Genomic DNA, 16,379 nt, shown 5'->3' with positions numbered 1-16,379 from the left:
TTGACCAACATTTTTCTAGCTCAACCTGTATCTTATCTCTCTATGTCTTCACAGGATCTTCTCTCCTACCACCTCATAGCCCCACACAGCCCCTCTGACATATGCGCAAACCTGGAAGTGCCAAGGAGCTAACCTCTGGGGCAACCCTTGACCAACAGGGATGAGAACCCAGGGATAAAGCCCTAGGGCAGTAATTCAGAAGTGCTTTTTCCACAGCTCTTCAGCGGGTCCTAGTGGGATCGGGCCAATCATACTACTATAAAGATTCACTTTAGATGAACAAAGACCTTCTTCCATTTTTCCAGGCCAACACAGGAACACAGAATCACAACAGTCTTGAAGACCACCATGAATGATGAAACGTCATCCGTGACCACAAGTGTTCACTGAGCACATAGAGCCTAAGCCTGTCATGGATTTGGCTTCCTAAGCCATCTCCCTCACCAATGATGCAATAATGAACATACAAAAAGGTCAAATCAAGAAAGCAATCACACACTTTTGGAGCTGGTAAACAAATAGCAAAACCAAGATGTCATGAGGCTTCAACTGTGAGTGAAGTTAAGCCAAGAGAGCCAGCATCACTGAATATTTAAAGTCAAGAGACCATTGACAGTGAGATAGTATCAGCTTTCAGTGCTGACAAAGAGACTGCTGTGCACAGCCCACTGGGCTGAATGTGTGTGGCAAACAGATGCCAATGTAACATCCAGGCTTCTGCTATAGAGGAAATGATTTGAGTAACTGGCAATAGTTTCAGAGGCCTGGCATATGCACTCATCTTTCCAGGTTCAAAGTTTAGTATATTCAAATGCAAATATATATATATATATATATATATACTTTTGCATATGTATTTCAGGGCTTCCATGGATATGTCACTGCCTACACATATATATGTGTTCATTAGCACACTGGTCTCTGGGCCCTTGAAGATTTATTAACTACAATTCAAATGAAAGTTGAAAATCGATATATTTACAATAAAAACTTAAACTTACTATATGCTTTTAAATTAATGGATTAAATAATAAACATATTACAAGGTATTAGTGAGGTATTCATGTCTTTGAAATTGAACTTTGATGAATTTGAAAGGAAGCAGAAATAAATCACAGCAGAATTAATGACCCTAATTATTTTTAATTACACACACACACACACACACACACACACACACACACACTAGCTCCTCAAATGTGGAAATTTCACAAGAAATCTATACATCCATGAATTCATTTCAAATTACTATATTCAATACATGTATGTGGTCTCCAGGGGCTTTTTAAAAATTGATCTTTAAAGTGATTTCTTTTCAATATTTTAGAGATGAGGAACAAGTCTTCTCCACAATCTTTGACTTCCAAAGTGCTTTGTACAGAGCTGTCTAGTAAAGTTTATTATTTTGGTGATAGTGATAATAATAGAGTAAGAACAAAGAATGCAATGTTCAGTAAACAAAGAGTTCATTGTTTCCACAAGGGAACAATGAGTAGGAAGTAGAGATAGTACTAGAGTTATGGAAACCAACACAGTATATCATGGATCTGGATGTGGTGAATAAAGCATTTGTCTCTGTTAGAATACTGATTTAATCAGTTTGCTGAACAATCATAAAGACAATTATCTTTCCACCCCTAATTGATCCAAGGCATTCTCTCCTCCAGAATAAGAATCCACTGCCGTTTTACTCACCTAGTTCAATGGAGACTGATTTGCTCCTGGGCTTCCAGAAGCTCAACTCCTACTGCTCTGATTTACCATAACTCCCCTTTCCCTCTGCCCCATCCAGGGACCCTCAAACACATGTACACACACACACACACACACACACACACACACACATACTCAGGGGTTTGAATTACCTTAAGATTTTCTGGCAGTGCTTTGTTCTGGGTCAGCCCCAGAGCGAGCAATGCTATCACAGCGATGATGCAGGAGAAACCAAGGATGCTCAGTATGTTTTTAGAGCAAAATACCTTCAGTTCAGATTCTAAAATCAAAAGAAGAAGAGAAAACATCAATAAGAAATGAACAGACATTAATTTTCCTCCCGTTTCTGTATGGCCTATGTTGGCTTTCTGGAGACAGCAAAGACAGATAAAAGCTAATCTTTATCCATGAGGCACTTGCAAAGTAATTGGGTAAAAGTTAAAAAAACAAAAGGATGTGTCTGTACTGTGATGAGGGCCAAAACTGAGTTAGTGGCTGTGGTAAGAAAAATGGGCAGAATTAGGTCAGTGATGAGATACAAGATGAGAAGGAAAAATCCCAAACTGGCAGCTTGTTTACTAGGTCATATAAGTCTATCAAGGTTAAAGAAACAAAGAAAGCAAAGATGGCCTTCCTCAATTTTAAAATCTATCAAAATATGAGTACGATATTAAAAAGTATTCAGAATGTGTTACCAAACAAACATCAAAGTCCCTCTGCTTCATGACATTTCCTGGCTTGACCTTCACTTCAACCACACTTACATGTTAAATAACTGTAGGTAATAACATAGGGTCTATGGAGTTTTAAACATTTCATCATTTGTATTATTTTGTCTATCCTGTAAATACTCTCATCATCACGGGACATAAAAAAGTCCCAGAAGCAGAATTCTATAAAAGGCAAATTTACTTTGAGCAGGATAAACAGAGGTTGTGGCAGCGGTGAACAGGAAATGGGATGGTTACCCCATTCCCTCCACTCTCATCCTTCCACTCTAGCTTCCCAAACTATCCCCAAACCTTTTCCTGAGCCTTTGGCGAAGAAGGACAGGGTCACGTAAAAGAAAAAAAAAAGCATGTGGAAATGAGATGGGCTCTCCAAAATAGTTTGCACTTCTATAAGAGAGAGGCCAGGGACTAAAGCAACTGAAAGAGGAACCTGAGTCCCCTCCTCCTCTCTCCCTCTTGCTCAGCAGCAGCAGCTTCGCCAACACAGGAGCTCCTCCTTGGGCTCGTGAGCACAAGCTTGGACTTAATCCAAAGGGTGGTAATTGCCTGCGTCTCCAGTCTGCATCTGCCTCTAGAACCTTGAATCAGTCTGTTTCCATCAAGCCAAACAGTACAAAACTTAGGGGGAAAAGTTTTAGCAACACCATTATCTACTTCTTCCAAACAAAGGAACAATGAATGAAATATACGATAAATGAAATGTCCCCCTCCTCCCTTCCCAAAGGAATCTGTTTTGTTCAGATGCCTTCTGCTCCCCTAAGCAGCCCAAACATCTCCTGGGAAGGGGCTGACTGTTCTGCATAATCTCCTTCCCTCTCCAGTAATTGGTTCAGCAGTGGGCATATACCCCCAAAACAACCTGTGAGACCCTGGAGGAAGACTGCTGGGGCAAGTCTAGTAAAAGAAAGGAAGCATTCTCTCTTCTTCCTCAGACATGGTCCAGCCAATGATGGTAGAGCAGAGAGATGGAAAGAATTTGAGTTCTTGAAGCATTTTGAGCTGCTGAAACAACTTATCCTGATCTAATCCTCTCATGAGACTCAAGCTTTGATCCAATTAGAGTCATGATTTAAATACCTTGAAGCTAAAACATCCTGATACAACTGTGACAGGAATGTCCTTTTTGCTTCCAGAGCTGTGGAATCTGGAAAAGAGCCCCTTAGCTAACTTTACCTATCTCGGTTCCCAAAGTTGTGATATTGACAAACACAGCTTACAAGCAGCACATGTTTTAGATGAAAAATTGCAAATCTAATCTAAAAATTGCACACTGTAACAATAATTCTACTATAACAGAATTGTGAATACTCCCTCAAACTGTTCAAAAGGTCTACCTATTCTTTTGTTTCTGTAAATATGACAATTTTGATTATTTCATTTTCATTTTATCCATTTGGGTGCTAACCCAATGAAAATGACCAAAAAGGTCACTGCATATTGGAATTGACATCTAGTTGGGAAGATAGATAAGTCAGAAAAGAAGTCTGCAGATAAGGACTTCAGGTCATGAAAAGTGTGGAGGAGAAATTCAAACCAAGAAATGTTATAGAGTGACTTGCAGCAGAGTTGGGGTGGGGAGATTAGACTGAGGGTCAAGAAAGGTCTTTGAGACGATGACATTTAAGCTTAGACCTTAAAGGTGAGAAAACACCACTTATGAGAAGGAGAAATAACACTCCAAGAAGAGGAAGCACAAGCTGAAAAAGCCCTGAGATGGAAAATAGCTTGAAGTGACTCTGTTTCTTCCTTTTTAAAATGAGACTATTTACTGAATCATTATTAGCACTGAACACCAGGGAACCTTCCTACACTGTGGGTGGAAATATGAGTTAGTGCAGTGACTATGGAGGACAGTATGGAGGTTCTGCAGAAAAATAAAGATAGAATTACATGGGGAGTAAGACCATCCCCAAGAAAAAGAAATGCAAAAAAGCAAAATGGCTGTCTGAGGAGGCCTTACAAATAGCTGTGAAAAGAAGAGAAGCCAAAAGCAAAGGAGAAAAGGAAAGATATACCCATTTGAATGCAGAGTTCCAAAGAATAGCAAGAGAGATAAGAAAGCCTTCCTCAATGATCAGTGCAAAGAAATAGAGAAAAAAAATAGAATGGGAAAGACTAGAGATCTCTTCAAGAAAATTAGAGATACCAAGGGAATATTTCATGCAAAGATGGGCTCAATAAAGGACAGAAATGGTATGGACCTGACAGAAGCAGAAGATTTTAAGAAGAGGTGGAAAGAATACACAGAAGAACTGTACAAAAAAGATCTTCATGACCCAGATAATCACGATGGTGTGATCACTCACCTAGAGCCAAACATCCTGGAATGGGAAGTCAAGTGGGCCTTAGGAAGCGTCACTACAAAGCTAGTGAAGGTGATGGAATTCCAGTTGAGCTATTTCAAATCCTAAAAGATGATGCTGTGAAAGTACTGCACTCAATATGCCAGCAAATTTGTAAAACTCAGCAGTGGCCACAGGACTGGAAAAGGTCAGTTTTCATTCCAATCCCAAAGAAAGGCAATGCCAAAGAATGCTCAAACTACCACACAATTGCACTCATCTCACACTCTAGAAAGTAATGCTCAAAATTCTCCAAGTCAGGCTTCAACAGTACATGAACTGAGAACTTCCAGATGTTCCAGCTGGTTTTAGAAAAGGCAGAGGAACCAGAGATCAATGCCAATATCCACCGGATCATCAAAAAAGCAAGAGAGTCCAGAAAAATATCTACTTCTATTTTATGAACTATGCCAAAGCCTTTGACTGTGTGGATCACAACAAACTGTGGAAAATTCTTTAAGAGATGGGAATACCAGACCACCTGACCTGCCTCCTGAGAAATCTGTATGCAGGTCAGGAAGCAACAGTTAGAACTGAACATGGAACAACAGACTGGTTCCAAATAGGAAATGGAGTACATCAAGGCTGTATATTGTCACCCTGCTTATTTAACTTGTCTGCAGAGTACATCATGAGAAATGCTGGGCTGGAAGAAGCACAGGCTGGAATCAAGATTGCTGGGAGAAATATCAATAACCTCAGATATGTAGATGACACCACCCTTATGGCAGAAAGTGAAGAAGAACTAAAGAGCTGCTTTGTGAAAGTGAAAGAAGAGAGTGAAAAAGTTGGCTTAGAGCTCAACATTCAGATAACGAAGATCATGGCATCTGGTCCCATCACTTCATGGCAAACAGATGGAGAAACAGTGGAAACAGTGTGGCAGATTTTATTTTTTGGGGCTCCAAAATCAAAGCAGATGGTGACTGCATCCATGAAATTAAGATGGCTACTCCTTGGAAGGAAAGTTATGACCAACCTAGACAGCATATTAAAAAGCAGAGGCATTACTTTGCCAACAAAGGTCCATCTACTCAAAGCTATGGTTTTTCCAGTAGTCATGTATGGATGGAAGAGTTGGACTATATAGAACTCTGAGCACTGAAGAATTGATGCTTTTAAACTGTGGTGTTAGAGAAGACTCTTGAGAGTCCCTTGGACTGCAAGGAAATCAAACCAGTCCATCCTAAAGGAAATCAGTCCTGAATGTTCATTGGAAGGACTGATGCTGAAGCTGAAACTGCCATACTTTGGCCACCTGACACGAAGAACTGACTCATTTGAAAAAACCCTGATGCTGGGAAAGATTGAAGACAGGAGAAGAAAGGGATGACAGAGGATGAGGTGGTTGGATGGCATCACTAACTCAATGGACATGAGTTTGAGTAATCTCCGGGAGTTGGTGATGATCAGGGAGGCCTGGCATACTGCAGTCCATGGGGTCACAAACAGTCGGACATGACTGAGTGACTGAACTGAACTGAGGATCCCACAATCCTACTCCTGGGCATATATCCAGAGAAAACCATATTTCACAAAGATACATGCACTCCAATATTCATTGCAGCACTATTTACAATAGCCAATACATGGAAGCAACCTAAATGTCTATCAATAGATGAATGGATAATGAAGATGTGGTATATATAATGGAATATTACTAAGCCATAAAAAAGAACAAATAATGCCATTGGCAGCAATATGAATAGAACTAGAGATTATCTTACTAAGTGAAGTAAGGAAGCAAGAGAAAGACAAATACCATATGATCACTTACATGTGGAATCTAAAATATGGCACAAATGACCCTATCTACAAAGCAGAAACAGACTCACAGAGGACAGACTTGTGGTTGTCAGGAGGAGGGGCAGAAGGACAGGGACGGTTTGGGAGTTTGGGGTTAGTAGAAGCAAACTGTTAAATTTAGAATCGATAAACAACAAGGTCCTATTGTAGCACACAGGGAACTATATCAAGTCTCCTGGGATAAACGATACTGGAAAAGAATATTAAAAAAAAGTTTATATGTGTATAACTAAGTCACCTTGATGTACAGCAGAAATTAGCACAACATTGTAAATCAACTATATTTCAATAAAAAAATAATTTAAAAAAGGAATTATACTTCCCCACATTTGCCCAGTTTTTGCAGTGGTATCTATATTATTAGAATATATGCAAGTCTTTCATCACATTCATCTTATCAAAGATATGATAACAAAAAGAATTTAAATCAAAGAATAAATTTAGGAATTTTTCAAAAGCTGTATTATCAAAAAAAATAATGACTTTTTCATGTGAACTAAGCACAACTGAGCAACTTCACTTTCACTTTTTACTTTCATGCATTGGAGAAGGAAATGGCAATCCACTCCAGTATTCTTGCCTGGAGAATCCCAGGGACAGAGGAGCCTAGTGGGCTGCCGTCTATGGGGTCGCACAGAGTCGGGCACGACTAAAGCGACTTGGCAGCAGCAGCAAGTTACTTAGAGAGGAATAATTAAAATACTATGCTTTCTATGAACCATGTCAGATAGTTTTCAGAAGTCATTATCACATGGGAGGAAGCCAGGTTCTTCTTAGCAAGTGGTACCAGATGTGGGGCTTCCCAGGTGGCTCAGTGAGTAAAGAATTCAGGTGCAATGCAAGAGATGCAGGAGACACAGATTTGACCCGTGGGTCGGAAAGATCCCCTGGAGGAGGAAATGGCAACTCACCCCAGTATTCTTGCCTGGAGAATCCCATGGACAGAGGAGCCTGACAGGCTACAGTCCACGGGGTCGCAAAGAGTCAGACACGAGTAGAGACTGAGCACAGCCACAGACATGGGGGTCCAGAGCTGGACTTAGCGAAGACATGTTCATCAAAGGGAACCACTTTGGTAACCTGCCTTTCTTCCTAGGCCCCAGAGCTCTTTCAGATGTCATGTCTGCTCCAGTCAAGCTCTATTATGGAAAATTCATGATGACTGTATCCCCCTGAAAAGCCCTTCATTTCCCTTGTGGATAACAGAAACGTGGTTTGTATTACACAATGTGAAATTGTATTTTAAAAAACAATTTCAAGAAACGTTTTTACCAAAAATATCTTAAAGATAAAGTGTTATATTGTTTTGAATTTTCCCACTATCCTGAGGAACTCAAGACTGCCCCTGCCCTCGCATTCCCTTCCTGTCACAGGACGAATGAGAAAGTTTCTCTGTTTGAGCTGAGAGATAGAAATGTCAGTTCTTCACTTGACAGAGACAAAACTGAAGGAAATCCAAGCTTTGACAAAACAGGCTGATTTCAAGCCAATTAGCTATGTCAGAGGCAAAAAAGCTGATTCCTTTTCACTCTGACAGAAACAGTTATAATGACATCCAGAGTTGGCATCCTATTAAAGATTAAAATTACGTAATTTGTCCTTAGTCAAAATTCTGCAATACAGAGGAATCCCAGCTTCTCTAATTTATGATACCAAAGATGTTTTATCTTAAAATTTCACTCTATTAATAAGAAAGATTTGGGGTGTTGGCAGATGTGGTGGATTTTAGGCAAAAGAAAAAAAAAAAACAGAAGTTTTGCTCTGCAGATTCAGTGTGACACATTAGATTCAAATCGTTTCCGATTTCTGATGGGTTACATCCAAACCAAGCTTGGCTTGTCATATAGAGAACAAAACAGCCAATACAGACAAGCACTGGAGAGTAAACTTCAGTGGAGTGCTGTGGTCCCTTCCTGTGTTTACACAGGGCAGTGATGGGACAATCACTGAAGCTCAGGGGACTGGTCCTAATCTGACTTTGCCATTTCTCCAGCTCCTAGAGTATCTGCCCCCTCTCTGCCATCTTCCTTCCTCTCCATCGGGGACTTCTTGTTGACACATACTTAGATTGTTCTCGCATTCAAGGGCTTTAAGATCCTTTCTCAGCTGCTTCATTCCAGGTCCTTTAGACTCAACCTCTTTTACGGCAACAGCCATCCCTCTGTTCCAATCGCCACCACTTCTATAATAGCCCATTCTTGTATCTCCCTAATTCTTTTTCCTATCAGAATCCATCCTTCATGCACCTGCATAATTCCTCCATAATTGACATTCCCAGGGCTCTTCCTGATTAAGAATGAAGGTAGTTTTCTTCTGCTTGCCAGATGAAAGCTTCACTGTCTGCCCAGCCCTCTCAGCCCTTTAGAAATTTAAGCGCTTCGCATCTCACTATTCCAATAAGCAAATGTGTGTGTCTGAGATCATACTGCCTAACATTACAACCACTAGACTGTACATTCCCTAAGTGCCATGACTTTTTTCTGGCTCATTCATTGCTATAGTCCTAGTTGAATGAATAAATGAATTTTGCATGTTGACATTTTCAACATGAGATTTCCTTCAGCTGGAATTCTATTCCCCTCTTTCTCCACCAAATCTTTTTCCTTGTCATGTTCAAACGCAAGCTCAATAGGAGGCTATGCTTCCCTCCACATTCTTCAAAGCTCAATGGTTCCAGTACTCCTCTCTTCATGTGCTACCTCTAGATATTTAACAGATTAACCTATTTTGGTTTGGGAGTTCTGCAGTTGTTATTTCATTCATTTTTCTATTAGTCAGTCAACAATTATGTATTAAATGCATTACACTATTCAGTAGACCTGCCTGAGGCTAGAGTTACAGCAGTGAACAGAACAAATTTTTCCATTTCATGGTGCTTATATTCTAGTTTGAAAAAAATAAACAAAACAAGTAAAATTTATAGTATGTTAATAATTGTAAGTGCTAAGAAATGAGAAAAGGCAGGTAAAGAGGCAGAATAGAGTCATTAGGAAAGACCTGAGATGGTGATATTAAAAGTGATAGGGATAAAGAGACCACAAGCACACTACTTGGCCAAGAGCATTTAAGATAACTGGAACTGCATGTGCAAAGGCCCAGGGCTGGAACAGTACCTGGCCATGAGGCCAGTGTGGCTGGAAGAGTGATGAAGGGGAAAAGAGTAAGAGATGGTCAGGGGTGGGGTCGCTGGGTACCTTGCTCATAGGGCTTTGTAGGTTCTGGTGAGGGTTTGGTCTTACTCTAAGTGATCTGACTTCTTTCTAATCATTGGTATAATTTATATTCAGCACCATGGTAAACAAGGGACCACCAGGGACCTTTGAAGACCCTGAAGAAGGAGGGTGCGATCTTTTAGGTGGCAGATCTCTGCCTCTTGTAATGAAGTGCTGAGGTGCCCCAGTGACATCAGCTCTTAGGACGACCACTCAGTCAAGTGCAGACAGAGCCTGGCTCTGCTAAAGTAGAGCCTGTGCCAAGACCAGGGCTGGGAAGACACGTCCAGGAGCAGTAAGAACCATATCATGATAGATCTTCTCTATACCTTCTGTTCTCGTTGGTAGCTCAGAGCTGTTAAATCTTCGCTGAGAGAACATCCTTATGAGGGGCCTCCAAACCAAAAGGCACCTGGATCCATCACTCCAAAGCCAAACTCCATAGACTTCTGAGGGTTGGCTCAAGCTAGAGCAGAGTCCAGACAACCTCACCTTTGCTCAGTCTCTAATCCTCCAATTCCTTGCATTCAAGATGATTCATAATAGTACGGACTTCATAGGGTTGCTAGGTAAGAGTCAATGAGCTAACAATACCTAACAACCTACAAAAGAGCCCTCACTGTATTCCAGATTATGTTCTCAGCATTCTACACATAGCAACTCATTTAACCTTCACAACACTCCTTCGAGGTACTATTATCATCATCTGTATCAGCTTCCTATGGCTGCCACAAGAAATTACCACCAATGTAGGTGACTGACAACAATAGAATTTTATTCTCTCACAATTCCAGAGGCTAAAAGTCCAGAATCAAGGTGTCAATGGGGCCAAAGGCTCTGGAGAGATTCCTTTCTTGCCTTGTCTAGACTCTGGTGGCTCCTGGCTTTCCCTGGCTATGGCTATATCATCCACAGTCTGCCTCTGTCTGCACATGACCTTCCCCCCTGTCTCCGTGTGCATTAGATTTCCCTCTCCTTTCTCTTATGGGGCACCAGTCATTAGATTTAGGGCCCACCCTAAAGCCAGAATGACCTCAAGATCCTTAACTACATCTACAAAGACTTATTTCCAAATAAGATTGCAGCTACAGGAACTATTATTATCCTCATTGCTGTCACTTTACAGGTGAGGAAACTGAGTCATAGGTTAAGTAGACTGCCCAAAGTTACACTGATATAAATGTAGGGACGAGGAATTAAAGTCGGGCATTCTGGGTCCAGAAATCAGGCTTTTAGCTACCACTCTACCCTACACCATGGGGCTTCTCCAGTGGCTCTGCAGAAGCCTGCAGAGAATTCACCTGCAATGCGGGAGGTGCGGGTTCGATCCCTGGATCAGGAAGATCGCCTGGAGGAGGGCACAGCAACCCACTCCAGTACTCTTGCCTGAGAAATCCCATGGACGGAGGAATCTGGCAGGCTACAGTTCATAAGGTTGCAAAGAGCTGGACACGAGTGAAGCGACGGAGCACACAGGCGCTACCCTAAACCACATGACTGCGCCTGCTGTGCAGTACAAGTGTTGAATGTGGGAGTCGATCTCATTATCCAGAAGGGAACCGAGACTCACGTTAAGGATTTGACTGAAGGGGTTGTCTGGACTGTTGTCGCTGAGGACATCAGACAATGTCACACTTTTTCAAATATAGAGTCTTTTGGTCCTTGATGGTCAGAAGCTAGCAGCTAAGAGACAGAGGCTGGGATTACGGTTCCCAGGGAGGTTAAGGGACTTGCTTAAAGTCACACAGCTGGTAAGCAGCAGAACAGCGACTGGATCCAAGTCTCCCAGCTCCACTCCACTGCCTCAACTATTGTCCTGCGTTAGAGATGCATACAAGTTACTCAGCTTCATTCCTTCTTGGCTGAAACAATCCAAAAGAACCCTAAGTTCTGTTCAAATAGATCTTAAATTTCACCCCCACTCCATATTTCCCAGTTAATAAATCCAGAGTCAGTTTGAAGATAAAGCAGTTTAATTTGGTGAGGTTTTTTTCCTGCCTGTTTTTAAGTCAAGGAAGTCAGTACAATGTCAATAAATAGACAAATGCTAGAAATGCACCTCAAGGCCTCGATGATGGTCAATTAGTTAAAGGGTAAAAAGTAAAGGAGAGGAGGGAAAATAAGATAGACACAGAGAATACGAGTGGAAGGGAAATGGGGGTGGGAATAGAAAGAGAGGTAGAGAGAGACAGGTTATTTAAGAAATACCCAAGTCCTGTTCCACAGATCGCTTGAACCACAGACTTCAGAGAAAGTTATGTGTGCTTAGTCGCTCAGTCGTGCCTGATCTTTGCAACCCCATGGACTACAGCCCACTAGGCTCCTCTGTCCATGGGGCTTCTCCAGGCAAGAATACTGGAGTAGGTTGCCATGCCCTCCTCCAGGGCATCTTCCCAATCCAGGGAATCTAATCCAGGTCTCCCACATGGCAGGCGGATTCTTTACCATCTGAGCCACCAGGGAAGCCCTCAGAGAAAGTTACTTGCTTTGTTTATAAGCCTTTGTTTCTGCTCTTTGAAATGTTAATTAGCTGATTAGTCTCAGTTCACAGTACTTTAGTTAGAAAAAGAATGCATTATCCTAACAAAGTAGCCTGGTTGGTCCTGAGTGGTCCCCGAAGAGGCTCAGCTTTGGGTGGGAAGAGCCCATTGAGTGACCCTGGGCAGTGGAACTGGGGTAGGGGAACAGAATAAGTTCTTCCTGCTAGTCAGATTCTGCCAACCTCAGCTCATCACCCAAACGTTCTTGTTGTGGGCTGTGCTCTTCTCAGATTGGCAGCAAGTAACTGACTGACTTTGCACTGGTGTGCCTGACTCTAAAAATGTTAATAATTGCAAAAATCAAAGAACAGAAGAAGATCTGCGTATGGGAAATAAGGAACAAAGAAATCCCCATCCCTTTCTCCTTCTCCTCACTTCCTCCCACCGTACCACCTACCTCCTCACCCACCCCCTTCTGGCCTTTCCTGAATTCTTTTGCCCATAGATTGCATGGAGCACAATAGATCTTTATGGACTTCGTGGATTCCCATATTCAAGTATAGGGTTGTTCTGGCAGAGTGATATCACTGAGACCACAGACAGGAATTCCCTGTGACCCAGCCAACAAGGGTAATAACCTCATGTATTGATGGTCTCTGCAATAAACATACTGCTTCCACTAAACAAATCCTCTTCCATATCTGAAATTGAACAACTGTGCCCTGGGGATTCTATCCTTTCTCAAAGCAGCTGCATTTGTCAACAAGCCTTGGTTATGTGTTGCTGGTGAGAAAGACAGAAAATCTGTGCTGGCCATATATCACTAGTGTGGGAGTCAAAGTGGGGATGGGGTGAACTGACTCACCCAGGTAGCCCAGCCTCACAGCCCACCCCTCCACCCTCCCACCTCTGTCTTCTACATCTCTTTTGTAAGTTATCTTATTTCTACCTCCTCATTTTTTCACTTATGAAGTACGAAAGTCAGAAGCAACATAAAAATATTTCGGCAACAAAATAAGCCATAAACAAAATAAAAAATGACAAACTGAGGAAAATGTTTATAACAACTATGAAATAGTTGGTTTCCTTAATATATGAAGTCATTAAAAATTGATAAGACAATGATCAAGACAACCCCTCAGAATTACAAGTCAATACCAGAAAAATAAACAATCCAATCAAAAAGTGGAGAAAAGACCTAAACAGACATTTTCCCAAAGAAGACATGTAGATGGCTAACAAACACATGAAATGATGCTCAACATTGCTCATTATTAGAGAAATGCAAGTCAAAACTACAATGAGATATCACCTAACACCAATCAGAATGCCCATTATCCAAAAGTCTACAAACAATAAATGCTGGAGAGTCTGTGGAGAAAAGGGAGCCCTCTTGCATGGTTGGTGGGAATGTAAATTGATTTAGTCATTATGGAAGACGGTATGGAGATTCCTTAGAAAACTAGGAATAAAACCACCATATGCCCCAGCAATCCCATTCCTAGGCATATACCCTGGGGAAACCAAAATTGAAATAGACACATGTACCCCAATGTTCATTGCAGCATTATTCACAATAGCTAAAACATTGAAGCAACCTAGATGTCCATCAACAGATGAATGGATAAAGAAGCTGTGGAATATATAAACAGTGAAATATTACTCAGCCATAAAAAGGAACACATTTGAGTCAGTTTTAATGAGGTGGATGAACCTAGAGCCTATTATACAGATTGAAGTAAGTCAGAAAGAGAAAGATAAATATCATATACTAACACATATAAGCTGAGCACTGAAGAATTGATGCTTTTGAACTATGGTATTGGAGAAGACTCTTGAGAGTCCCTTGGACTGCAAGGAGATCCAACCAGTCCGTCCTAAAGGAGATCAGTACTAAGTGTTCATTGGAAGGACTGATGCTGAAGCTGAAATGCCAATACTTTGGCCACCTAATGAGAAGAGCTGACTCATCTGAAAAGACCCTGATGCTGGGAAAGACTGAAGGTGGGAGGAGGAGGGAACGACAGAGGATGAGATGGTTGGATGGCATCACCAACTCAACGGACATGAGTTTGAGTAAACTCCAGGAGTTGATGATGGACAGGAAGGCCAGGCGTGCTGCAGTCCATGGGGTTGCAAAGAGTCAGACACGACTGAGCGACTGAACTGAACTGAACTTAATTGAACACATATATACGGAATCTAGAACGATGGTATCAAAGAATTTAACAGACATAGAGAACAGACTTATGGACATGGGGAGAGGGGAGGAGAGAGTGAGATGTATGGAGAGAGTAACATGGAAACTTAGATCACCATATGTAAAATAGATAGCCAATGGGAATTTTCTGTTTGATTCAGGGAACTCAAACTGAGTCTGTGTATCAACCTAGAGGGGTGGGTGGGGAGGGAGATGGGAGGGAGGTTCAGAAGGGATATATGTATACCTATGGCTGATTCATGTTGATGTTTGACAGAAAACAACAAAATTCTGTAAAGCAATTATCCTTCAATTAAAAAATAAATAAGTTAAAAAAATAAAAATGGGCAAAGAACATAAATAAGTAATTTAAAGAAAAATAAATACTGTCAACATATTAGAAGAATTCTAATTACTTTATCTTAAAGAACTGTACCAAATGAAAAATGAGATACTATTTATTACTTACCAGAATAACAATGTTTTTTAAAGTTTGATACTAGCAAAATTTTTTAATATATAATATTACATACTTATTAGAATGGCAAAAAAAATACAGTGTTGGCAAGGATGCAGAGCAATTGGAAGTCTCATACACTGCTGCTGGGGATGCAAAATGGAACAGCCACTTTGGAAAGAATTTGGGAGTTTCTTACGAAGTCAAAACACACATGTGTGTGTGCATGTGTGCGTGTGTGTGGGTGTGTATGCTAAGTCACTTTAGTTGTGTCCGACTTTGTGTGACCCCATGGATTGTACCCCACCAGGCTCCTCTGTCCAGGGGATTCTTCAGGCAAGAATACAGGAGTGGGTGGTCATGACATCCTCAAGGGGATCTTCCTGACCCAGGGATTGAACCCACGTCTCCTGCATTAGCAGGTAGGTTCTTTACCTACCCACCTGAGAAGCCCCTTGTTAAAATATATACTTATTATATAACCAGGTAATCCTACTCTTAGGTATTTACCCAAAAAGAGTGAAGATGTGTCTACACAAAAACCTGTACCTGATTATTTATAACATTTTTATTCATCACCCAAAACTCAAAACAACCCAAATGTGCATCAACAGTGAAAGCACACAAACTGTGATATAACAGAATTCTATTCAGCAACAAAAAGGGTATAAACTACTCATGAGTGCAACAACATGGATGAATCACGAAAGCATTATGCTAAGTGAGAGAAGCCAGACTCAAAAGACTATGTATGATTTCATTTATATGATATTCTGGAAAGGGCAAAACTAAGGACAGAAATCAGATTAGCAGGCAGAAGTTCAGGGACAAAGGACTGACTGAAAAGTCCACAAGGGAATTTTCAGCAATGATGGACGAATTCTGCATCTAGATTGTGGTGGTGATTACAAAACTACATACATTTGTTAAATTCTCTTTCCTCTTCCCCTTCCCTCTCTTTCTTCCTTCTTTATTCTCTAGCAATTAAATACTTAGTAAAAATTACTGAAAACCTAAAGGTTCTGAGTTGAAGAGAAAGAATTTACAGAGGGTTTCCAGTTGGGATTAAAGTGACAAAGATGCTAGGAGCCTGGAAGGTGGGCATCGAGTAAATGGGAAGAGATGTGTCGATGATGTGATGTCAACTTTGCTGATTCTCTGCCCTCTCTAACCATCCCGCCAGCCACTCACTAACCTAACTATTCCAAGCAGCCATCTCTGGGTCCCCACTCACTCAGTCTTCCCAGATCAATGTCATCTCTTTTGTATTCTTTACAGAAAAATTGTCAGATCTCATTTCACCAGGCTTTGGGTGGATTAAAAGCTTTATTCTGAGAGAAATTTGGCATCTCTTTTCAGGCATCTCTTCCCAGGTAGCCCAATGGTAAAGAATCTGCCTGCCAATGCAGGAGACATAAGAGATACGGGTTCGATCCCT

At 41.2% G+C, this 16,379-nt stretch overlaps 1 protein-coding gene across 20 annotated transcripts in view; it reads right to left on the bottom strand.

Annotated features, from left to right (window-relative positions):
- Positions 1 to 16,379, bottom strand: part of CC2D2B (coiled-coil and C2 domain containing 2B) — a 221,769-nt gene that overhangs the window by 152,104 nt on the left and 53,286 nt on the right. For 4 of the 20 annotated variants that reach the window (XM_070469929.1, XM_070469932.1, XM_070469933.1 and 1 more), the window contains exons 1-2: positions 10,134 to 10,530; positions 1,866 to 1,993 (exon numbers count right to left, since the gene is read on the bottom strand). In XM_070469929.1, coding sequence (XP_070326030.1) covers positions 1,866 to 1,993; positions 10,134 to 10,185 — 180 coding nt within the window. In that variant the 5' untranslated portion in view covers positions 10,186 to 10,530. Of the gene's footprint in view, positions 1 to 1,865; positions 1,994 to 10,133; positions 10,531 to 16,379 lie in introns of those variants that run through there. The other 16 variants (XR_011488595.1, XR_011488594.1, XM_070469939.1 and 13 more) reach the window with 10 other exon arrangements.

The sequence above is a fragment of the Odocoileus virginianus genome, chromosome 7 (genome assembly GCF_023699985.2).
Source record: "Odocoileus virginianus isolate 20LAN1187 ecotype Illinois chromosome 7, Ovbor_1.2, whole genome shotgun sequence".
In the NCBI taxonomy this organism is placed as follows: domain Eukaryota; kingdom Metazoa; phylum Chordata; class Mammalia; order Artiodactyla; family Cervidae; genus Odocoileus; species Odocoileus virginianus.
This window is presented reverse-complemented; position numbering and strand designations above follow the sequence as displayed.